General features: G+C 39.5%; 1 protein-coding gene across 9 annotated transcripts in view; it reads left to right on the top strand.

Annotated features, from left to right (window-relative positions):
- The window catches only part of CYRIA (CYFIP related Rac1 interactor A), a 62972-nt gene extending 47075 nt beyond the window's left edge, over window positions 1–15897 (top strand). For 8 of the 9 annotated variants that reach the window (XM_062606390.1, XM_062606388.1, XM_062606392.1 and 5 more), the window contains 8 exons: window positions 6065–6170; window positions 7239–7375; window positions 7460–7537; window positions 7803–7919; window positions 8015–8094; window positions 9978–10104; window positions 12622–12692; window positions 13842–15897. In XM_062606390.1, the coding sequence (XP_062462374.1) occupies window positions 6065–6170; window positions 7239–7375; window positions 7460–7537; window positions 7803–7919; window positions 8015–8094; window positions 9978–10104; window positions 12622–12692; window positions 13842–13905 (780 nt within the window). In that variant the 3' untranslated portion in view covers window positions 13906–15897. Of the gene's footprint in view, window positions 1–6064; window positions 6171–7238; window positions 7376–7459; window positions 7538–7802; window positions 7920–8014; window positions 8095–9977; window positions 10105–12601; window positions 12693–13841 lie in introns of those variants that run through there. The other variant, XM_062606394.1, reaches the window with a different exon arrangement.
- The last annotated feature ends 1052 nt before the right edge of the window (window positions 15898–16949 follow it).

The following is a 16949-nucleotide window of genomic DNA, read 5'->3' as shown; positions in this document are numbered from 1 at the left end:
TCCCAATGCTTGAAAGTTCCCCCACCCATTGCTCTCAGTGTAGTTTTTAACAGCCCATTGTACTGTTCGATTTTCCCAGAGGCTGGTGCGTGGTAGGGGATGTGATATACCCACTCAACGCCATGCTCTTTGGCCCAAATATCTATAAGGTTATTCCGGAAATGAGTCCCATTGTCTGACTCAATTCTCTCTGGGGTGCCATGTCGCCACAAAATCTGTTTCTCAAGGCCCAGGATAGTGCTCCGGGCAGTGGCATGGGGCACAGCATGTGTTTCCAGCCACCCGGTGGTTGCTTCCACCATGGTAAGCACATGGCGCTTGCCTTGGCGGGTTGTCGGCAGTGTGATATAGTCAATCTGCCAGGCCTCCCCATGTTTATACTTCAACCATCGTCCTCCATACCAAAGAGGCTTTAACCGCTTGGCTTGTTTAATTGCAGCGCATGTTTCACACTCATGAATAACCTAGGCAATAATGTCCATTGTTAAGTCCACCCCTCGGTCACGGGCCCATCTATATGTTGCATCTCTGCCCTGATGGCCTGAAGTGTCACGGGCCCACCGGGCCAAAAATAATTCACCTTTATGTTACCAATCTAAGTCCATCTGAGCCACTTCAATCTTAGCCGCTTTACCCACTTGTTAGTTGTTCTGGTGTTCCTCAGTGGCCCGACTGGGCATCTACATGACGTACCTTCACCACCAGGTTCTGCACCCTGGCAGCAATATCTTTCCACAGTGCAGCAGCCCAGATGGGTTTACCTCTGTGTTGCCAGTTACTCTGCTTCCATTGCTTCAACCACCCCCACAGGGCATTTGCCACCATCCATGAGTCCTTGTTCAGCAATGTCCAGGTCCAGCTGGATGGCTTTCACCTCGGCAAACTGACTCGATTCACCCTCTCCTTCAGCAGTTTCTGCAACTTGTCGTCCAGGACTCCATACAGCTGCCTTCCATCTCCGATGCTTTCCCACAATACGGCAGGACCCATCAGTAAACAAGGCATACTGCTTTTCACTTTCTGACAGTTTATTATATGGTGGGGCCTCTTCAGCACGCACCACCTCCTCCTCTGGTGACATTCCAAAATCTTTGCCCTCTGGCCAGTCCATGATGATTTCTAGAATGCCTGGACGACTGAGATTTCCTATTCGAGTTCGTTGTGTAATTAGTGCAGCCCATTTACTCCATGTAGCATCAGTTGCATGATGTGTAGAGGAGAGCCTGCCTTTGAAAATCCAGCCCAGCACGGGCAGCCGGGCTGCCAGGAGGAGCTGTGCTTCAGTGCCAATCACTTCCGAAGCAGCTCGAACCCCTTCATAGGCTGCCAGTATCTCTTTCTCAGCTGGGGTATAGCTGGCCTCAGATCCTTTATATCCCCGACTCCAAAAGCCGAGGGGTCGACCTCGAGTCTCCCCTGGAGCTTTCTGCCAGAGGCTCCAGGTAGGACCGTTCTCCCCAGCTGCAGTGTACAGTACATTTTTTACATCTGGCCCGGTCCGGACTGGTCCAAGGGCTACAGCATGAACTATCTCGCGTTTAATTTGCTCAAAGGCTTGTTGTTGCTCAGGGCCCCATTTAAAATCATTCTTCTTCCGGGTCACATGATAGAGAGGGCTTACAATTGAACTGTAATTTGGGATGTGCATTCTCCAGAACCCCACTGCACCCAAGAAAGCTTGCGTTTCTTTCTTATTAGTTGGTGGAGACATTGCTGTTATCTTGTTGATCACATCTGTGGGGATCTGTCTACGTCCATCTTGCCGTTTTATTCCCCAAAATTGAATCTCCTGTGCGGGTCCCTTGACCTTACTCCGTTTTATGGCAAAACCGGCTTTCAGCAGGATTTGGATTATTTTCCTCCCTTTCTCAAAGACTTCTTCCGCTCTATCGCCCCACACAATAATGTCATCAACGTATTGCAGGTGTTCTGGAGCTTGCCCTTGTTCCAGTGCAGTCTGGATCAGTCCATGGCAAATGGTAGGGCTGTGTTTCCACCCCTGGGGCAGTCGGTTCCAAGTGAACTGGACACCCCTCCAAGTAAAAGCAAACTGTGGCCTGCACTCTGCTGCCAAAGGAATTGAGAAAAATGCATTGGCAATATCAATCGTGGCATACCACTTGGCTGCCTTTGACTCTAGTTCATACTGAAGTTCTAGCATGTCCGGTACGGCAGCACTCAATGGTGGTGTGACTTCATTCAGGCCACGATAGTCTACTGTTAGTCTCCATTCTCCATCAGACTTTCGCACTGGCCATATGGGGCTATTAAAGGGCGAGCAGGTCCTGCTGATCACCCCCTGACTCTCCAGTCTACGGATCAGCTGATGGATGGGAATCAGGGAGTCTCGGTTGGTGCGATATTGCCGCCGGTTCACTGTTGTGGTCACAATTGGCACTTGTTCTTCAACTTTCAGCAACCCCACAACAGAAGGATCCTCTGAGAGACCAGGCAAGGTGAACAGCTGCTCAATTTCCTCAGTCTCCAAAGCAGCAATACCAAAAGCCCACCGGTACCCTTTTGGGTCTTTGAAGTACCCTCTCTTGAGGTAGTCTATGCTGAGGATGCATGGAGCCTTCTGGACCAGTCACAATAGGGTGCTTTTGCCATTCCCTCCCAGTCAGGCTGATATCAGCCTCCAGCACAGTCAACTCTTGGGATCCTCCTGTCACTCCAGAAATACAGATGGGTTCCACCCCTTGACAGCTTGATGGCATCAGGGTACACTGTGCACCGGTATCTACTAGAGCTTTATACTTCTGTGGGACTGATGTGCCAGGCCATCTGATCCACACAGTCCAGTAAATCCGATTGTCCCCTACCTCCACCTGGCTGGAGGCAGGGCCCCTCTAATGGTCATCACAGCGTTGGACACTTATGTCGTGGTGAAAGGGATTATTCTTCGTTATCACAGGAGCTGGAGTAAAATCAGCTCTTCCACTCCATCTGGGAAACTGCTCACCAGAGACTGAAGCCGTAGCTCTCATGGGACAATCAGTCTTGGCCCTTGCTCCCCTCTTCAGTTCACTCACCCGTTCCTCCAAAGCTGAAGTAGGTTTTCCATCCCACTTTGTCATGTCTTCTCCGTGATCCAGCAGGTAAAACCATAGGGTACCCCGTGGCGTATACCTCCTGTTATCTCCTCTCTTGAACAATAGGACGCCTTTTATTAATAGCTGAGACGTATGTTGGTACACGTGAGGAGCTGGATAAATCAGATAGATCGTCCTTCAATTGTTCGAGGTCCTGAGACAGTTTTTTCACAGCTGAGATGATGGAAGGGGTGAGATTGTCTTCGAACTCTCGGAGTTTATGAACCATTTCATCCACTGTTAGTGGTACTATGTCATTCCAGGTTACTGTTGCCAATGAATGGGCATATGATGACGGTGCATTCCATGTAAGTTTTCGCCACATGGGTCGTGTACATTCAACTTCATCTGGATCTATAGGTGTATCCCTGTTATTCGTCTTGATGTGATAGATCATCCCTACGATGGCCGATTCCCTCAGAGACTGGATGCCTTTGTCTGTAGTAGTCCACTTGGCCGAACGACTCATAATGTCGTCCTTGTATGGAAACCTTTCTTTCACAGCTGCCAAGAGCCGCCTCCAAAGGCTGAGGGACTTTTTCTCTCTTGCAATTGCTTTGTCAATTCCCCCTTCTCTAGCAAGTGATCCCAGCTGCTTGGCTTCTGTACCTTCTAGTTCGTGACCATCGGCCCCATTGTCCCAGCATCGGAGTAACCAGGTGATGATGTGCTCCCCTGGTTGATGGATAAAATCTTTTCGCATATTCCATAGCTCGGTTGAGGTCCGAGGACGAGAAGTTACCTCTTCCTCTTCTTCTTCATCATGTGATGATGACTCCTGATCAGATGCTGGACCGGGTGGTGAATTCATTGTTTCTTCATCTCGCTTCACCCTTCTTGCCTCTCTTTTGCTTGTTCTCTTGCGCACAGGGGCAACCGATATTGGTACGAATTGGTCCTCTGGTTTGGCTGCAGTGATTATCACTGTGGTTTGAGTAGCAACTGTACTTGTTGCTGGGGGTGGTGCAGCTGCTGTGCTTGGAGCTGGGGTAACCGCGCTGTCTGTTGCAGTTGAAGTTTGAGCAGCTGCTGTGCTTGCCGCTGGGGTAGCTGCGCTGTTCATTGCAGCCAAAGTTTGAGTAGCGACTGTACTTGTCGCTGGGGGTGGTGAAGCTGTTGTGCCTGGAGCTGGGGTAGCTGCGCTGACTGTTGCTTTGCCCTGAGATCCGCTGACATTCTTTTCCTGTTGAAGGTGCTGGATAGTGTTGAACAAGGCCCTGTAAGCATAGGCCAAGCCCCAGCACGTTGCCATGATTTGTCCATCTCTGGTATGGCCAGAATGACCACACACCTCATTTAAGTGTTTTACTAATTCTTCTGGATTTTGCAGTTGTTCGGTAGTGAAATTCCAAAGTACTGGAGGGGCCCACTGACCTAGATACTTGCCCATACTATCCCACACACCCTGCCACTCATGACTGTCCAGCCTCAGGGAAAATCTCTTGGTCCTCCTACATCGTCGTTTGACCCCAGACAAGACCCAAACCTGACTCTGCTTAACTCTTGAAATCAGTCGTGGGCAAAACACACTCTGTATGCGTGCTAGCATGGTGATTCCCATCACGATCAGCAAACAAGTCTCAACAGCATTAAAAGCCCATTCAAAAACTTCAAAACTCTCAAATGTAAATGGTCTGGGGGACGACTGGGAGGGTAAAAGGATGTCTCCTTCACAGGTTGAGCACCTGAGAAGGAGAAAAAAGATGTGTAATTGCTAAGCACTTCTATTATATTCCTCCCAAAGTATAAAGGTGGTGACCACACTGGGAACATAAGCCAGATCAGTTTCATGATCAATGATTCTATTGTATTACAAGTCATTACCATAAAGTACAATGAGACAAGAACCTTAGCCCAAGCCCCACACTTGAAAAATACTAATACAGCAAATACCAGATGGAAGTAAGATGCGATATACTGAAACTGTGAGATCAAGAGGAGCAACCTTGAGAGCCAATAAATCAGCATTGTGACGAATGACTATTAATCCGGCCAGATCTGTCGTTATCTCAACACCTCGTGCCCCACGGTGGGCTCCAAAAGAACTCACGGTTTAAACCATAGCCACACAGCTTGTTCACTCACTCCCAGTGAGTGGTGCCAGGCTGAGAGCAATCGAGCCGCCCCCCCCCCCCCCCTCGCCCCAGGGCTCTTCCCTTCCCCGCTCCCAGAGGAACGGAGAGGAGGATCAGAAGAGTGCAACTCCCATGGGTTGAGACAAGAACAGTCCAGCAACCAATGTACAACACAGATCACCACTGCTACTACCAACGACAACAATGATAAGAGAAAATAACAAAGCAAGAGAATACAATACCACCGGCCAAGAAACGAGTCCCACCCAGAAGCCCGTGTCCTTCCAGATAACTCCCAGTTACCCCCCACCCCAGGCATGACGTGCTGTGGTATGGAATACCTCTTTGGCTAGCCTGGGTCAGGTGCCCCGTCTCTGCTTCCTCACAGCCTTCTCTCCTCCCTGGCAGAGCATGAGCCCCACAAAGTCCTTGGTCAGGGTAAACATCACTTAGCAACAACCGAAAACATCGGTATCACCAGCACTGTTCCCAGGCTGAAAGTCAAAACACAGCACTGCACCAGCTACCACTAAGGAGAAACATGACTGCTACTGCTGAACCCAGACAAAAGGCTATTTCTGCAATCAGACAAAAGGTGTTACCTGATGCTTCTACAGTAGTTTTGCTCCCAAAAGAATATGTTAAAACATATTTCTGTATATAGTGGTGTATTGGAATGAATAATCTTAAATCAGTTCATTATGGGGAAAAGGAAAGATGGAAAGGATAGTAATTGTTGAACTTAGTAATTTCCTATTCCTGTGCAGTGTAATTTCTTATCATTGTTCTATGTTTTTTAATGCTTACTTTCTAAAATGATATGGTTAAAAAATCCCAAACCACCTTTTGCTTGTTATTTATATACCACAGTTCTTAACAGTAATATTTTCATTTCAGGCAATACAAAACCCCAATGATATCCAGTTGCAAGAAAAGGCATGGAATTCAGTATGTCCCCTGGTTGTAAGGCTGAAGCGCTTCTATGAGTTTTCACTCAGATTAGGTGAGTCCTGGTTTATTATGTCTATTAGGTTGCTTTATATATAAAGAAATAGGAAGCTTCTTTTTCCACAGCCTTTTAAAGGGTTGTTATTATTATTTGTTTAATATGAACAGACATTTAAGTGCAATTAAATTTACCAAGGCATATTTTTAATCTTAATTTGATTTCAAAATTACCGTCGTTTGTTTGTTTGACACTTAAAATAAGTCTGTATTCTCTAATTACAGTACAAGCAAAGAATGCAATAAAATTGTGTCAAGTTTTTCTCTGGTGCATGTCGCTCTCTCTGTGTTTCACTGTTCCATACTGTACTGATGGAATTTATTTTTTTGTAATTTGGGTACTTCAGAGTTTTAAAAGGAATGTAAAACAATAATACTTTGAGATATTTTAAAACCAGGGATAATGGGGTAACTATCTCAGGGAGAAAGGGTATTAATAAACTCTCTCACACAGTGAAAACCCAAAGTTTTACACTGACTTTTTCATCCCTACAAACCCAAAACATGGTGTAATTACTCCTTAAATTAGGACTCTGGAAGAGAACCAGTATGCAAAACGTATGTATGAAGTGGGAGAGCTCCCAGTGCAAGGAAATTCTTCTACAACATTCTGCTTATTAAGTCTTTCATTTTTTGAGTTATGCTAGTAATTATAGCTGCAGGAGCCGAATTACATTGCTATCAGTGCCTAAGAGTACACTTTTAGTAACAGAGATGCCAGAATAACCTCTATACTGAGTTGATGGCTAATTGGGAAAGATGAAAGAGAAAGATTTGACTATCTGAATGCAGTAAAAATTCTTTCTCTAGAATTTTTGATAGAGAACCCAGATAAAGGGTGATAAAAAGGAGAAAAGAGCTCACTGCTAGAAAATGGAGGGGAAATGGCAGAGAGCCTGAACAGTCAGGTATCTGAATAATGTTTCTCAGAATAGTAAGAAAAAGCATTTCCATTAGGGTTCTGCATGTTTGAAGGGTTCATTCCCTTCAAATAACATATATTTAGATATTTAAAATGTGTCATAATCTGGACTGAATAGAATTTGTGCTTCTGATTTTTATTCAGAGAAAGCCCTGCAGAGCTTATTGGAGTCGTTGACATGCCCACCTTATACTCCAACTCAACACCTGGAACGGGAACAAGCTCTAGCGAAAGAGTTTGCAGAAATCTTACATTTTACTCTTCGTTTTGATGAACTTAAGGTTAATAAAATCTTGTAATACATGATGTTTTTTTCTATGTATTTTGGACTGAAACTGATTATTTCCTGTTTTTCTTTCACAAAGATGAGAAACCCAGCAATTCAGAATGACTTCAGTTACTACAGACGGACAATAAGTCGCAACAGAATAAACAACATGCATGTAAGTAAATAAAACCTGATCTGCTGCTCACACTGAGGTATTTTGTCAGTGTGCATTTATACTGTTTGTGGTAGTAGTCTTTCTTTTGATTTGCTAGATGTCATGTTCTGTCCTTCACACTGAGTGTTAATCAGCAGTTCACATGAAGCAAATCGAGTTGAACTATTCATGCAACAATCTGCTTGCTGACATGAGCATGTACTGTGTCTTTTTCCTGCTACCATCAAGTGTTTTGCTGACTATTTTTTCTCACGTTTTTCACCAGCTAGACATTGAGAATGAAGTAAACAATGAAATGGCCAATAGAATGTCCCTGTTTTATGCAGAAGCCACACCAATGCTGAAAACACTGAGTAATGCAACTACATATTTTGTATCAGAAGTAAGTAATGGGGTAGAAAAGGTCTATCACAGACATGCTTGATTTTAATTTTACAAGACCTTTTATTGAACTTTTGCTGGTTTTTACCCTTCTAGAACAAAACATTGCCAATTGAAAATACGACGGACTGTCTAAGTACTATGGCTAGTGTTTGTAAAGTCATGTTGGAAACACCGTAAGTTTTACATTAAATCTTATTCTTCTTGCGTGAGAGAATTTTGTATTGTATTTTATGTAGCCATCTGGGATAAACACAGTTTCTTCCAAATGAATTCCTTTATGTATGCCTTAAGCTGCTAGCAACTTTATATACAAAGCATTGTATAGCATGTATATACATTTATATGCAAAGCTTTGTATATAAAAGTGTATTAGAAAGCCTTGCCTCCTATTTTAACCACCTTATAATATTTTTAATGAATTTTAATGTATTATTATTTTAATGAATTCAGTTTTCTCAGGGGGAGCTTAACATGGTCAGCCTGCCTTTCAACAAAAGGCTAAAATAGTGTAATAGGCTTCAGTGTCTGTGTCTTCTCTAACAGGGCTTTAGGCTGCCTGCTGTTTCTTGTTTGCCCATGCTGCTCACTTACTAGCATGCATAGGGGAAAGATTTTGGCTTTTTCAAGTAGTGCTTTTACAAATGATACACATAGCCTATTTCAAAGATCATTTGTTTGGATGCAGCCGTCTTATTCTGGATATGAGGAAGTTCATCTGTATAGAAACTGTACAATTGTGTTTGCATCTAATAGTGTAGGTAGGACCAGTGGGCTTGCTATTGTTTAGCTATGCATTTAGTCAAGTGCTTTTTAGGTTAGATGTTTACTTAAGTAGAAAACACATACAAGATAGTCAAGGTAATCTTGTCTTTGAATTGTTTGTTCATGGTGCCATATAAAGGACAGAATTCCTGAGGTTACTGTGTTTGTTTATGAAAGTTCTGGAAAAGTGTATGTAGGTGGTAGGACTCATCTCTCAATCCCAGGACATCCTAGTAACTGGAGAGTAACCTTATGTGTCAGCTCATTTTTTTGCAAAAGTAGAGAAACAAAGTTGTGAGTCATGTACCAGAAGGTTATCTGATATTTAGTTCTAGTTGTGGGCTAGTCAGGCATTTTCAATATCAAAATGTCTGTAGCCTTTAAATCTCTTCATGTTATGATGCTGTGTAAGAATAAAAGTTGAAGTTATTCTAAACTGAAAGGTAGTACAGGGCAGATTTTAGTGTTTTAATGATACATTTAAGTGAAACAATCAAGTGTTATATTGAAAATCAGTGAATGACAGTAGACAAATTTATGTATTATATATTCTAAATATTCATTAGAAAAAGTGTCATATTTTCTGGTTTTTAGGATTTCTGTTTTTCTCTACTGTAAGTAATGTTTTTGTTTCCTGATGGTGGTTTCAGGGATTAGAGCCAGAAGGGTCTTTTAACAGTGAGCCATCTGTATTCTTATTTTGGAACTGAAAAGTCAAAGGAAAACTCCTTAGAATTAGTTCAGTACAGTCGTGTTTCATAGGCCTCTGCATTTCAGATTCTCAGTGAACCTGGATTGTTGAAGCTGCTTTTAGACTTAGAAAGAGATCAATGACTATGATCCACCAAGATGAAGTCCTGAATTTACTAGCTGCTGAAATAAGATCCCACTAAACCACATCAAAGTAGGACTTTGAGCAAAAAGAGTAGCTTTCCTTTAAGGTCCCAGTATGTTGTGTTTCTCATGTTAAACAGAAATACGATCAGTCTCCATCATGTGTCATGAATTGTGGAAATCTTCTGTGAAGCCATCTCAGACATCTTGGTGAAGTGAGGATCTGAACTGTGAAAGGGGTATTGGAAGAGGTTTACATATCTTCATTTGCTTTCTTTCTAACCATTCTTCTAGATTTACTAGGACTTACGCAATTCAGAGATTTTTAAAGTCTTACTAAGATGCATCTTCAACCTTAAAATATAATTCTAGTTCAGATTTCTTGTGCTCATAGTCTTAATTTGTAGAATTGTTCAGTACAAAGTCAAGACTATTTCTTTTTTTATGTTCTGTTTTCCAGAGAGTACAGGAGTAGATTCACCAGTGAAGAGACCCTTATGTTCTGCATGCGAGTAATGGTGGGAGTTATTATTCTGTATGACCACGTTCATCCTGTGGGAGCTTTCTCAAAGACGTCAAAGATCGATGTAAGAATGACTTTTCGGTAATACTCTGTAGATGTGAGAAAATTAGTCTACAGCTCTTCTTAAACACAAGCTTATGGCTTTGTATAAATCATTTTAATTACTTTTGAGTAGCAAAATTTGGAATTTATCTTCACCTGCATACTTATATATATATATATATATCAGCTAGTTTGAAATTAAAATAAACATCAGGGTTTTTTTTGGTTTTGTTTTGTTTTTTATTTTTATTTTCTTCCAGACACAGATACTTGTTTTTCTGTTATCTCTGTTTTCCTGCCAGCTATATGGTTACACTAAAATAATTGTGTATTATTTTGTATTATACACCTACCCTGGAGTAAGTGCTACGGTCATAATTTTTTATTAATTACGTAATTTATTTACGCTGAAATGCTCATCTGTGGCAGTATTTCTGCCGTAAATAAGCAGATACTCAACACTGTCTTTGTTTGGCTGAAATCTGAAGTAAGAGAACTGAAATGTTACTGTTGTAATGTTGATAATGAGCCTTCAGGTTTAGCTTTGGCATAAGCAGTCACAGGGAAATCAACCTTATTATTTAATTTCAGATATTGCAAGCACACACAAAAAGTATTCTGATCTTTTCTATGTGTTTTTAGAAACCTAAAGCTCATCTTTTAGCAGAAATAAGCTGTTATGAAAAACAAGATGCACTCTTTCCCTTTACAAGAAAGCCTACTTCAAAAGAAAATAAGTTATATACCTATGTTATGACATTCAGTCTTTGTTACCATTTTTCATCTGAAGATATCAGTATTTTACCGCATCTCCTCTTTGACTCTGTTTTACAGAGGGAAAGATATGTCACAAAGAGGTGAATTGATTTGCTCAGTCATGCAGCAGACAGAGCCTGGGAATTGAATGCAGACTTCCTGAGTGCTAATTCAATCTCTTGCCTACAGGGACAGCACAAGTAAAATTTTGATAGGACCAAGTATATAATGTGTGTACTTTGTTTCTCACATTTATCCTAAAACCCTGTAACCTTACAGGAAACTTAGCTAGGTGCAGATAGAAGGCAGGAGATGTATGAATCAGTTTTTAAAAATGATTACTGATTAGAAATCGTAATTCACCTCAATAGATTAGTGATTCTTTCCTAATAAAAAATCTTTTAATATTTTAGCTGATCAGTTTGTTTTATTGTGAAAAACAATTTTTTTCTCCAAACTAGTCACTTCTTGGGGGGCTGTTTCAAGTGAATTTCAGGAACAGTGGAACAAATTGCCCTTTCCTTACTCTTTCAGGACTGGAGACTCCATTTAAAACTTCTCTTTTTTGACTGTTTTAGGGATTCTGATTCTAAAAAAAACAGAAAAGAATGGTTTGAATTTTTACCCCCTTTGAGTTGGTCTGGTCTGATGGGGCATGTAAACCTGTTCCAAGTGATGTGAATATAGTCTTGAGTTTTTCTAGTTCAGGAAAAGTAACTGTCACTTCAAAACATGCGCTGCTACCTGAGAATTTCATCTGTTCCATTAGTTGCAGAGTTGGTTTTGTCTTCCAGGTAGATATGAGCCAACAGAGCAGGGATCAGGGACTGTTAGGCTGGCCGTTGTGCAGGAGGCTGAGCTGCATTTTCCACGTAATTTTTATTGGCAAATTAACATTCCCTGACTTCAGTTATGTATTTCATCATCCACTTCCATTATAAGGCAAGTTGCTCTTGAGCTGCAAAGAACGTACTGGCTTTTAGATTTAGCACTGTAATGTGACTTGGAAAATGAGACTTTTAAGTAAGATGGAATTCATCTAGACTAATTTCTCATTAGCTATTAGATATCTTCTTAGCAATGGAAAGAGAATAGGTACTTCTGGAGTGTGACTCATTATATATGAAAGTGTATTCTGGACAGGATAAAGGAATTTCTTATTTCTCTGTATTGACTAGACAGGGAGTTCTACGTCTTGTTTTTCTGCTTCATTTCTACAAATTTGGACAAAGTTTCAGCCTGTTGTACCGTCTCCACAAAGATATTCATTCAATGTGGTGTTTAAAATCAACATCATGGACTTTTATCTCAGATTAAATTCATAACCATTACTTATGAAAAAAATCGTAAGTTGTCACCAGTTAGGTTTACAGCTGAAAACTGAATACTGAAAATTCCTTCTTGTGTGCAAGTGTATATATAAAAGTCAAAGTTAAAACATCTCATTGATAGTTGCCAACAATAATGACATGGAACTTGCTTGCTTTTTTTTTTTTTAGCTTATATCAGCTGTTCTTGATAATTTAAGTTGGAAATGGAGAAATTATGTTAAAGATAAAATATATGTTTATTATCTACAAATGCTTGTTAAAGTAGATTATGTTTTCTCAAAAGTTAGCATTTTAACTTAATTTTTAGTAAGCTATGATTTTATTGTATCATACAAAGCAGCATTAATATTCAATAGTGAAAAAACCTGCCTGTGTATGGTGAAATGTTTCTTTATTTTCAGCTAGTGCTATTCATATATTATTGTTCAATAGTGGCATGCTTCTGTTCCCAGATGAAGGGATGCATAAAAGTTTTAAAGGAACAACCACCCGACACTGTGGAAGGGCTTCTGAATGCTCTCAGGTACGTATGGAATAATTGTTTGATTCAGCCATAGCATATTCCAATTTACTTTTTTTCCAGATCTCTTTATATTTAAGACTTTTCACCTTAGAAGCTTGATTTATTAAGAAAATATGTTTATTTCATTTCACTTTGATAAGCAATCACTATTAGTAACGGAACTCATAATGTCCTTCTTGAGAGACACTTAAAGCTTGCTTTATTGCCTGAAGCTTATCTAAAAAGGTAAGTATGCTTTGTTATATAAAATACCCAAGCAACTAGAACATTTTAGAAGTATATAATTTATTTCTCAGATTCTTGATAATACCCTTTTCTCTTTCCCTTTTAATATGACCCTGTTTGTTTGTTTTTTGAAATTAGAGAAAGCAGCAATCCCAATCCTGTAGCTAGGTGTTTAAGGTGCTATCTTGGGAAGGAAGACACAATGGTCTGACTTTTCTTCAGCTGATACAGAAGTCTTAGTGCCAGGTTTTTGAGAGCTGTGCTGAATTCTCTAGCTGTTGAATTCTTGAATAGAGTGAGGACTGCACCTTCATATTTGCTTACTATGTTTTTGAATTAAAATTGATGTGGAGTTAAATCCTGCAGGTATCAGGTGTGTTTTGAGTTTGTGTGGTAATCAATCGGCCTACAAACATAAGCAGTGGAGAATGCTTCGGCTTAAATATAATCCCCCCCCGCTAAAGCTTTCCAGTCCTCCCAGGACATTTAAGAAAGCTGCTTAAAATTAGGTTTATACACTATGCCAAAATTCAGTCTAGATTACTAAATCCTTTTATATTTACCCTATTTCTTATGTACTTCCATGATCTTACTTCTTTTGAGACTTCTAACTGGAGGGAAAAAAAGATCATTTCAACCCAGAACGATGATAATGTCAGAGATGGATGGAAAACAGCATTTAGGCAGGATTTAGCCGCAGTTCTCCACCTAGTAACAGGCAATAATTTACTTCAAGGGATATATAGAAGATAAAGAACACCAGACTATTAACCATTATTAATTCCAGTGATCAGTGATGAGAGGAACATGTAAGTTTTTCTTTTGTGTAATTGAAATACATTGATTTCAAAAATAGGAAATGAAGTTTTCAGACTTTTCTAATCCCTGTTCATTTTATAAAATGTTTTAACTTGTTATTTCTAGGTTCACTACGAAACACCTGAATGATGAATCTACTTCAAAACAAATTCGAGCTATGCTGCAGTAGTGTCCTGAGACAAGTAGATGTTTGTATTGATCACAGAAGATGTGTATGTTTACATAATTTAATACGGTTTGATGTTAATACTTGTGTGTATTTACATAACCATTTCCTTCACATTGCTAAAATATATGAATCTATTCATAACCTGACTGACTTTATATAGCACAGCCTAAGTTTTTATGCTAGCCTTTATTTTTGACTTTTAGAATACTTTTTTACTTAGATACGTCAACTACTACAGTTTATCTGTGCATTTTAATCCTTAAACACCTCTCTATTAGCAAAGTAAGTAGTAGTGAAGACAAAGTGGAAATCAAATAAAGAGAAATGTCAAAGACAACACAGAAAATCAACTTGAAAAACAGAGAAATTTAACGTAAAGGAAAGTAAAATTCATGTGGTATGTTTTAAGAACGTGCACAGGTTTTTAGTCAGTTTATGAATAGGAGAATACCTAAATGTTCATCACTCTCATAAGATACCTTGTCTTTCCTGTAAAAAGTGGAGATCCACCTAATTTTAAGGCTTATATGCTGGCTGGCATCAAAAAACATATTGCAAAGAGGTCATTTTTCCTTTTTTATTAAGTATAACTTGTACCTTTCAATAATTGAAGAAATTAATATCCTTTTTCAGGTTCAGTATAAATAAACAGAGGAAGTGTTCTAAGACTGTTCCTAAATTTTGCAAATTCTGTGTAATTGTATTAGATTTAGAAATGAAAGAGAAAATACTAATGCCTTGACTTAACTAGGAATGGTTTATCAGTGTATATATACAATGGTGAACATTATGTCTCAAACAGGTCTACTTAGTAAGTAATCCTTTTGCTGATACAAACTGGTATAAAGTGGAATACTCTTCTGTAGCAGCAAACTTCCCTGGAGTCAAATTGGTGTTAGAATGGGGATGATATAAATAAGTTTTAAGAGCTGAGCTTGTCTAAGGAACGTCATCAAGTTCCTTGATAGTATTATTCATTAGATGATTCAGAGTTAACACAGAAATATTTGTCAGCTGACAGCTCTCCATTGGTTTTCAGTTGGATGTGATTGGTAATTCAAGGATTTGAATTACTTTGCCAAGTTGTTTGTTCTTACTTTTTAGTAATTTTTCCAGTAAATGAAATAGAAATACTTTGCCAAAAGCAGCAGAGTGCTCATGCTCTGTTCAGTGTGTCTTCTGGGTGGTCTGCCATTGCTGTAAATATTCTTGGAGAGGTCACGTTCTGAAAACGTGTTTGGTTTTGTGTACTTTGCTTGCATGTATGTGTGAAAACTCCAGTGCTTGTGCACAGTTTCAGAGGTTTATTTGCTTATTCCTGTGTATGTAGTTCAGGGTTTGTGTGCTCTCACTGGAATTTCCATGCATATATCACTTCTAAAAACATTACCTTAAAACTTTGAAGATGCATTTGGTCTGCTGAAACTTGTCTGTGCTGTGACAGATTGAGTCATTGAACTCAGTCCTTAAACAGTATTACTATCTAAGTTCTTTGGAGATTGCCTTAGAGTTTATTTCTGAGCAGAAGTCCCACTATGAGGTTTCTCAAGCCTAATCAGAACCCTTAGGTGCCAATGTTAATATGTGTTGTGATACTGAACAGCACTGCAACTCCAGCATTCGTGTCACTTCTGCAGCTGTAGCAGCAGATCACTATGTTGTTGTCAGGAACAGAATTAGAAATCACACCAGGTTTTGGGGGGGTTTGTCTGGAAGCAGTGGTTACACTGCTTTTTCATGGTAGTAAATCCACTGTTTACAAGCTCCATTTTTAATGGGGGGACATTTAAAAATATATATTGGGGAGAAGCCTGCTTTGTTCATAGTCATTTACAGTTAGGTAAATCTAGGTGGATGACAGTTCATTCTGTTGAGCTTTGGTAACTGAAGTTAATACATGCTTACCTGCAATTATTTGTCAAACAGTGAAGTCTTCAAGTAGCCCAGAAGAAAGCCATTTGTCACTTGTATAATAAAAATGTAAACCTTAAAGCATTCTGTGAGTTGTCATGTGCTGTTAGCCGAAGTTACTGAGTCGAAGTTACTGAGTCAAAGTTACTGAGTTTCTTTGCCTGCTCTGACGTTTTTGTACAGAAGTTTGTTTGAAATAATAAAAAGTTTGGTACATTAAGTATTGAGGCTGTCTATATTTAAAATCAACATAAACAGGTTGAGAAATATTTCATTTAAAGTTTTGGATCTGATATATAGTAGGCTCAGCTTTATGTATCCAGTTTATGCCACAACAATATAACCTCACATCATGTAATTCCTGGCTTTTTTCTGATGATTCTGTACTTGTCTGTCGTCTTGACCAGGGGAAATCGTTGATACTCTTTACAGAGTAGAGGCCATGAATCCCTTCTGTGATTTTTATATCTTCATATCAGTCATACTAGGCTGTAGTGGCCATCTCAGGTATTTATAATCAATAAGGTTGTCAGAGGATGATTCATTGAACCTTCAAAATAAGTGCAAATTAATTGCTCTAGGAAGAAGAGCTGTATAGACTAATGGTCAAAGTTACTGATCTCCATTTTATTAGTGTTTCTTCTTGACTCATCATTATGTAAGAATACATATTTGTAATATGATCAATATTTAAGCCTCTTAATGTCAGCATTTCAGAGTGTGCATAAATGGCTGTGACTAGTTTGGGTCAGAATAGACCTAAAGATTTGCTTGTTTTGTGGTGGAAGAAAATATTGGTTCAGTATGGTATGAAATTGAAAGACTAGAATTTGCTGCTGCAAACAAATGAATGGGTTTGAGACATAATTTATGACTTAATGACATAATTTTATGACTCTCTGCTGCTCCTAAGTGGCTGTCATGAAGGATAGTTACTAAGATTATATTTACTGGTAACATCACTCAGATAAACTATCTGATGTTTTCCATGTCTACTAAAATTTACAAAGCAACAAAAAGTCTCATCTGTATTGCTTTTTGTGTTGTATTTCACAGAAGAAGATTTAAACTGAAGTGTAAGTAGTATATAAGATGGTTTGCATTCTTTTATTTACCCCGAATGAAACAAAGTA

This window comes from Pezoporus occidentalis, unplaced genomic scaffold (genome assembly GCF_034315485.1).
Source record: "Pezoporus occidentalis ecotype Australia unplaced genomic scaffold, CSIRO_AGI_Poc_V1 ctg96, whole genome shotgun sequence".
NCBI lineage: Eukaryota > Metazoa > Chordata > Aves > Psittaciformes > Psittacidae > Pezoporus > Pezoporus occidentalis.
This window is presented reverse-complemented; position numbering and strand designations above follow the sequence as displayed.